The sequence below is a fragment of the Artemia franciscana genome, chromosome 8 (genome assembly GCF_032884065.1).
Source record: "Artemia franciscana chromosome 8, ASM3288406v1, whole genome shotgun sequence".
Taxonomy (NCBI): domain Eukaryota; kingdom Metazoa; phylum Arthropoda; class Branchiopoda; order Anostraca; family Artemiidae; genus Artemia; species Artemia franciscana.
The window spans coordinates 16,704,956-16,713,209 of record NC_088870.1 but is presented as its reverse complement, the minus strand read 5'-3'; the positions used below and the strand labels follow the sequence as shown (position 1 = coordinate 16,713,209).

The 8,254-nt window shown below is 32.9% G+C and overlaps 1 protein-coding gene across 1 annotated transcript; it reads right to left on the bottom strand.

Moving 5' to 3' along the window:
* Positions 1–1,182: 1,182 nt before the first annotated feature.
* On the bottom strand, positions 1,183–8,046 carry LOC136030629 (uncharacterized). The gene is made up of 4 exons (XM_065709698.1): positions 8,041–8,046; positions 7,211–7,346; positions 4,946–5,124; positions 1,183–1,491 (listed from the first exon to the last, which is right to left on the bottom strand). The coding sequence occupies exons 1-4, from the start codon at positions 8,044–8,046 to the stop codon at positions 1,273–1,275; spliced, it is 540 nt and encodes a 179-aa protein (XP_065565770.1). The 3' UTR covers positions 1,183–1,272.
* Between the last annotated feature and the right edge of the window lie 208 nt (positions 8,047–8,254).

Genomic DNA, 8,254 nt, shown 5'->3' with positions numbered 1-8,254 from the left:
AATTAAATTGAACTTTTTCACAGGATTAGAGTTATATTGGCTAATTAATTTCGGGCAATTACCCATTTTTAATTATAGATACTGATTTTACCATTGTTAATGTAATTAAAATCATCAATTCTAAATTGTTAATTAAATTTATTAATTTGATATTAAATTATAGAAATTTATGACCATTTTAATTATGTTCAATGTGAATAAATTTAAAGACTCATTTTAAAATTGATTAACTTTTTGTCCTTTGTACTGACTTAAAATTACTCACAGACAGGCAAGCTAACCAAATGAAATTTGTCTCTTTTACTGTCTCAAGATTTTAAAGTTTTATTTTACTGGCAAACCGAATGAATGAAAATCACATCGTATATTCTGGAACGCTTTTTATCATAGGGCAAAGAAAAAAAATTTATCATTCTACAAAAAAAAAGAAATATAGGCCTAGCACATAGTGTAATCCCTGAATTCTAAAAGAAGAACTTTGAACCAAAATAAAAAAAGCTAGCTATCACGTTACTATTGACAAGACCAAAGAAAATCAAACGCGAAAAATTATATAGATTTTTTTAAGCCAAGTTTTTTAAAAGAGAGAAAAAGTGCAAAAAAGAACAGAGTTCCTAGATCGCCTCTATTGGGGATTGCTTTTTTTACAAAGCGAAAAGATAAAATCATCACATGAACAAAAATTACACATACATGCCTAGCACATACTGATATCCCTAAATTTTAAATAATGTACTCTAAATAATGTAAGCACCTACTTATCATTTTACTCATAATTATTTAGGTATACAAGAATCTTCAGTAATTGTATGTATTTTCAAAGTATATATCAAATTTTAACCCAAAAAATGATTTTGAGATGCATTTTAGCAAGTGAAGTACCTGGGCAATTCAAAAAAAAAAGTTTCAATGCAATATTCTTTTAAATAAATACACACACACAAACACAAAATTAAAAACAAAATACAAAAACAGAACCCGAAATAATATAAATTTTTTTTTAATGATCTTTGCATGTTGCACACGTGCTGTCTTGTGAGACTATTAAATTTGACACCGCTTTTTTTTTACATCCAACACCCAATACACCAAAATCTTAAGTTGGCTGCTTTCCTTACACCCAACGCAAAACTATTCTATATAAATACTAAACCTGAACGTTAAACACAAAGTTTGTTATCTATATCTTTTGATTCCTTATATTAATAAAATAGGAAAAAACAAGAAAAATATGGACAGGGCTGCCCCCTCTTCGATCATTCACTCTGTTCACTAGTATTTGGGTCTTTCTTCACTAGACATGCATTGCATAGTAATTGGAGTAACGGCTGTAGTTGCCTCGTAAAGACCCAAAGAGACTCCCTTTAAGTAAGTCACAGCTGTTGACATGGGACTTGGCTTCTGATCCACATTTTCGACGACCTCACTGTCAATGTTGTTATCGGGAATATCTCTTCGCTGATGTTCATTCTTTGCCTCGTAACAGTAACCCTAAAAAATTTGATTCAAGAAGTTTTATGATATTTAACAAAGCAATATTCGTCTACAAGAATGTTTGAAACTGTTAATGAAAATAACTACTTAAGAAATATTCGCGAAGTTTCAATGCGTGAATTTCAGATTTTACAATAACCTGACAAAAATATTCTTTTCAAATTTATAGATACTTGTTTTTTCAACACTGATTGAGTAGTGACATAATCACTTCATGGAGGAACTAAAGGCACAGGGAAAAGAATCTGAATTCTTTCAAGATAAACACAGATCCTTGAGGATATCCAAATGGAAAGACCAACAATAGGATCAAGGTAATTGAAGATTCCAGGACAAGGAGTAGTGTACTGAACATAATGGGCATGAGAAGTGAAACTTTAGCACAAAGAGTGAAGTGTTAAGAAAGGGACAATCCCCTTATCTACTTACAAATGTATGTTTTCCCAGGGAGGTCCCAGGAATAAAAGAAAAAAAAAACACTACTTATAAGCAGAGAATGTCTTAATTTTGATTTAGTTGAATAACCATTCCCAGAAAGTAAAATATATTCCAATGCCACCTACTTATCATTTATTCATAATTATTTAGGTATACAAGAATCTGCAGAAATTCTATGTATTTTAAAAGTATCTATCAAATTTTAACCGACAAAATAATTCGAGATGTATTTTAGCAAATAAAGTAGCTTGGCAACTAAAAAAAAAGTTTTCAATGCAATATTCTTTTAAGTAAATACGCAAAAGACAAAATTAAAAAACAAAATACAAAATCGAAACGCAAAATAATATTAATTTTTTTTTATGATCTTTGCATGTTGCACACGTGCCGTCTTGTGAGACTATTAAATATGACACCGCTTTTCTTACATCCAACATCCAAATCTTACGTTGGTTGCTTTCCTTACACCCAACGCAAGACTATTGTATAAAAATACTAAACCTGAACGTTAAACACAAAGTTTATTATCTATATCTTTTGATTTCCTTATATTAATAAAACAGGAAAAAAAACTAGAAAAATATGGAAGGGGCTGCCCCCTCCTCAATCACTCACTCTTTTCACTAGTACTTGCGTACTTTTTAAAGCTTCTTATTTCAATTCAATGTTGTTTGTGTTTCAGGAGTCGTTGTAAAAGAATTTTGACATAGTGTCAAAGTTTAGCGCACAGTTTTTGTTCGTTTTAATGTTTCATGTTGCTCCTAACTTTCAAGTAAGAAGTCAAAGTTTAGCGCAGAGTGAGGTGTTGAGTAAGCGTTCACGCACAATATTTGCAGACGACTTTAAAACCTTGTACTTGATGACTTTAAAACCTTGAGGGTTTGTGTCCTAAAATTAAGATTCTCACCTCATCTCGTGCTGAAAATTCATGAAATTTAGAACAGTATGCTGAACTAAATGAAAAGATGTTATGTGCATCTAATTGTATCTGTATCTGCAACATCTTAGGAACGGGTAAGGTTATTACCTGGACAATTTCAGAAGCAATACTAATGCTATTTTGATTGCAACAGTGACAACTTGCGACTAGGACTAATAATAATTGCCGCAGCAAATACTTGCAATACTTGTGGCTTAGAATGCTTTCAACCATGACAAGACACAACTGCGACTTCTCAAGATACTGACTAAAACTATCTGAAAGTGAGACTAGTTTCAAGTATCATTATCATGTGCGGTTGTGCCTTGTCTTTTTCTAAATCCACGCCATTTTTATTCTATTCAATATCTATTGAAAAACTGAGCAGCCAAAATTTTAAAAAGGGCACTGTGACTTTTGATTTCCATTCAATGAGCCCCCTTCAATGGTTATCCAACCACCCTTCCCATAAGAACCTTAGACTTGTTTTTTCTAGCCATGGAATATAAAGAGAAAGATTTTATTGAATTTGACAATTTTTTCCATGATATGCAAGCTTATTGTTACTTATTTTTACATTGACCTTTTGTTCTGGAAAAAAAAAAATACAACTCGAGATGATTTGAATATTTGTCTTACCACTATGGAATCCTTAATAAAATCTATCACCTCCGTGATATTTGTATGCATCTCAATTGCAACCGATTGCCTCTTGCAACATTCAGAGGGATCATCACACTGTTTTGTCGAAATTACACCAACCTGTATATATCTATTGTGTGCAAAAACCATGAGGGGTCCTCCAGAATCACCCTAAATAAAACAAGGCTTCTTGAACATAGGCGAAAGATTTAGAACCATACGGTAATGCAAATACCGATCTTTGAAAAAAAGAGTGCAAACGAAGTTCGATGAGCGAATATTACAAATATGATTTGTCAAATTTTAAAAGCATCGACAAATACAAAGGCAAACCATAAGAAGAAAAAAATTATTATAAAAAAATAAACAAGGTAAAAATAAAATTTCTATAGCCTAGTTAAGGTCAAATTTTTCGGTTTTGTAAACAACAGAATGGCAAAGCTATAACTTCAGTTTTGAATCTTCACTATATTAGGGTACATGTCTATTCAGCGTAAAAAAAGGAGAATAGCTCTTCAAGAGAAGTGATGAATCAAACTCAGCAAGACGAACATAAATAGATTATTATATTAGCAAAACTTCTAATGAGGCACAGAAAAATAAGTAGCCTCATTAATATTTAGATTAACTAGAAAGAAATACAAGACTTTTTTCTATTCAATTCAAGAACAAAGCAATTGCTTTAAAGCTTACACACTTGCAAATATAAAACATATTCAGAAGTCTTTACGTGTGTCACGTGACCAATCAAGAGTGATTCCGGACATGAGCTCCTGGCCAACCAGAAAAACCCCACCATTGTAAAAATCTGAAAAATAATACACACATAGACATCCCACATATTTTTCCTGAATTATATACGAAGCACATTGATAAAGTTATAACTGAGTTCCTCCTCTCGCAGCAATATTTTCAGAAAAGACATATGCTATATCTCAGGAGCCGTTTACAATACTTTCTTTCGATAATTTGGCACTCGACAACTTGACTTTCTCGCTGACTAGAACTATTGAGTTTTTATCAAGGGAATTTTGTTCAACAATACTCTGTAAAAATAAATAGAATCTGCTGGATAGCATTGATGAAAGTAACAATTTGAAAATAACAGTTTTGACTTCAATAATTGTGATTGATAGGATCTGAAAAAAGTCACTTCTGCCACCCTAGATAACTATGTCCATAAAAAGTGTGTAGAACATAAAGAAGAAGATGGTAAATGGTTGACGTTATGGATTAATCTTTTAACATAAGGAAAGGGAAAAAAATGAATATGATACCATTTAATGATTAATTTTTGAAATTACTAAGATCAATATACTTAAAAACTAGTTCATAATTAATTATTCTTTGAATAAGTAATACAAGGCAAAAAATAAGACCATATTACAGTCATATTTAGTAACAGCACCAAGATAACGTGTAAACAAAAGCAAAAACAGCAATGTGACTTACCCCACAAGTGCCTTTCTGGGAACCATAAGTAAAGATAATAAGGTCCCTGGGAAAACTACTTTTAAGATCTTCCAACTCAGAGTGTAAGGGTAGAGGCAGCCACTCTTCAATATGAGTTTGTGATAAAATGGGGACCGTTGCTGCTCGTAGGTTCTCACTAGGAATCGGTTTACCTTCATCTAAAATTTACGAACAAAATATCAGTACAGCAATGGATATTATTTAAATTGCGGCAAGCAAAATATAGAGAATCTAAATGAATAAATTATCCAAAAACGTTAGATTACTGTAAACCTATATATTAATTGAGTATATACCCCACCCCCTTATGTACATATCTAACTTTTCGGATCTGATTCCAAATCCAGAAAAGTTTGGCGCTCTAGCTCTTTCAAAAAGTTTGGGGTTCTTAGTTCAAAAGCTGACTTTTTTGCCGTAGGCCAAGTTTCAAACGTCATCACTTAGAAAGAAGCGAAGGATAAACTCTATTTTTTTTTTTTAGCAATGAGAGAGCTTTTAAAGTTGAAGAGGCACATCTGACACCATTTCTCTACATGTAATTTAATTTGATATATTTGAAATATGATGGTTTTTTAATATTATATTTAGATAAAGCTTATACTTTCTGCTTTACCACTAAAGATTTTTATTTATCAGGCTCTGGTTTATCACACAATTTATCAGAGTAAATATAGGGCAAGTGAAATTATCTAAAAGCAACCAAAATGGAAACCAGATTAAAAAAAAAATTTAATCCTTGGAACTAGGCCTATCAGTTGCAAAGCTCTACCATTGTCTGTTGTAAAGACCACAAGCCTTCGTTGTACTATTTTTTTTCAGTTACTCAGTAGTGAGACGATGGTCGTAAAAACTGTGGAGGAGAGTCATTTGACTGGAAGTTCTTATGGATTTTATTTATGTATTATTTGGTTTGTAGTTTATTCGTTTCAAATTGGTTCTTGATCAAGAATTTTTCCAAATTCCCAAAACATATACGAAACCAGTGAATGCTGACACTCTTGCTCACCAAATGAACAAAAAGCACAGTAAAAAGGTGGAAAGACCAACTGTATAGACAGGGCTCGAAAATGAATCTATCTTTTCCCATTTTGCTTACATGTGTTGAGTGGGGTCTTCCTGCTGAGCGTTTAAAGCTGAAACTCACAGTCAAAAGTTATCTTGCATCAATTGGAGAAGAGTAAATTACTTTAAGAATTCTTTTTGTAATCAATTATTTAGAAGTAACTATTCAGGATGGGCCTTTGTCAAATATTTGTTATTACGATTATACTAATTTAACAGACAACCTAGGGAAAAAGAAATGTGCCGTGAAAAGAGGTGCCAAATACCCCTCCAGAATAATGAATGAAACTAAGGGAGCAGTATCCCTGTTGATATGTGGAAATGCAGAAGTGGAACTACTTCCACCATTTGTGTGCTACAAAGGTAAAGGCATGTTTCGCTCTTGGGGTACAGGAGGCCCTAAAGAAGCTAGGTGTGCTGCATCTTAGTCAGGATGATTTGAAAGTGAAATTTTTGAAGAGCAGTTCATGCCACAGGCACTCCCCCACCTAAAGAAGAGAGCAGGAATGAAAGTTTTTTTGGGCGACGACAACATCTCTTCCTACTTTTATGCTAAAGTGTTGGCTGTCTGAAGAGAAAATAGCATTCACTTTGTATTCCTTCCACCAAACGCAACAGACATACTGAAACCTCTTGATGTTGTATATTTTTTTCTCCAATGAAAAGAGCATGGAGGAAAGTGCTTGATGATCACAAATTAGATAACTCAAAAGATACTTCAGTGAGAAAAAACAAACTCCCCCAGTTTCTAGAATAATTTACTGGAGATGGTTCTAAAGTGTCACTCGTTAGATGCCTTTAAAAGAATCGTAAAAGAATTTTGATCGCTTGTTTTCTTTTTTCTTAATCTTTCTTAGGTCCCTGAGTCTATTGATCTTTCCAATCAAAGTTAATTTTGTGTTTTGTTTTTTTTGTTTATTGGACAAAATACTTTGTTCTAACATAATTTCCAGTGGATTGTATTTTGGTGGCTGATTTTGCTGTTATCCTCTTTATATGTTTTATTTTTAGCTGGTTTAGGTTCACGCAACATCCTCAGCCCTATAGCCTTAAATTCGGAGGGGGTTGGGTTTATTTAATTTGAATTATTTATATTTTATTGGACCAAGAAATCATTCACTCAATGAATGATAAGGTGAAAGTATATCTAAAATAAACTACTGAAAAATAGAATTTACTTACCATATTCCCCCCATCCACTAATGATGCCAACATTGCCCTCAACATTTGATCCATATAAAGGGATACATATGGGCCTCACTGATGTTAGCCTGTCGAGTGTAATAACTGCAGCATCATAAACAACTGGATCTACGACCTATATTGATAATATAGGTAATATAGGTAATATGATAATATAGATAATATCCTTTTATTGATAATAAAAGGAACTTGAACTTGAACTTGAATATAAGAAAATTTTCCATTTTTCGAGAATAGGCCACTCAGACGGGAGCATATTGTGCTTTGACTCTGACAACGTAGGGTTGAAAAAGATATCTCTGCCCTTGCTGCTCTACAGGGGTGAAAATACAGTAATTCCAAGGCTGTGGATCATATTTCGCATTAAAAAAAAAAAAAAAAAAAAAAAAAAAAAAAAAAAAAAAAAAAAAATCTAGTAGACTTCCCTTCGACGCTGAAAAATTAAATCTAGGATTACGTCAACCCTGGTTTTTAACAGTTTGCTCTACTTCCATTCAGACTTTTTAATTTCACTCATTAAGCGATGATGAAGCGAAGACCAAAGTTTGTTCTTGATAAGGTTCACCCCGGGAAATAAAAGTTTGCAAGGTTAGGGCCTTGGTCCTTACTAAAAGCAAAAAGTTATTGAAGAAATAACGGTTTGTCAACGAGAAGATGACTGCGGAAAGAGTTATTGGGATGAAAATAGATGTTAACCTTCTCAATTTTAATGATCTCTTAAATAGACAAGCAGCTTCCATGATCGCCAAACCTGATAAGAAATTGGGGTTCTCAAAAGTAAATTAATTGAAAATGTAAAGTTGGAATACAGCCATGATACTATAAATGTTGTCGTACAGTGTAATAATTGAATCCTCCTAATCCTGTTTCATAGGCTGACGTACCTGCTTTGTGTCCTATAGCTGGAAAAGCGTCTTAAGATTATAATGCGGCTTTGTTTCATACTTCTCGAAGAGGCTATAGGCCTCAAAAGTCTGCCAGTCTTTCTCATCCTTTAGATCTTTGGAGTTTGTCACAGGAACT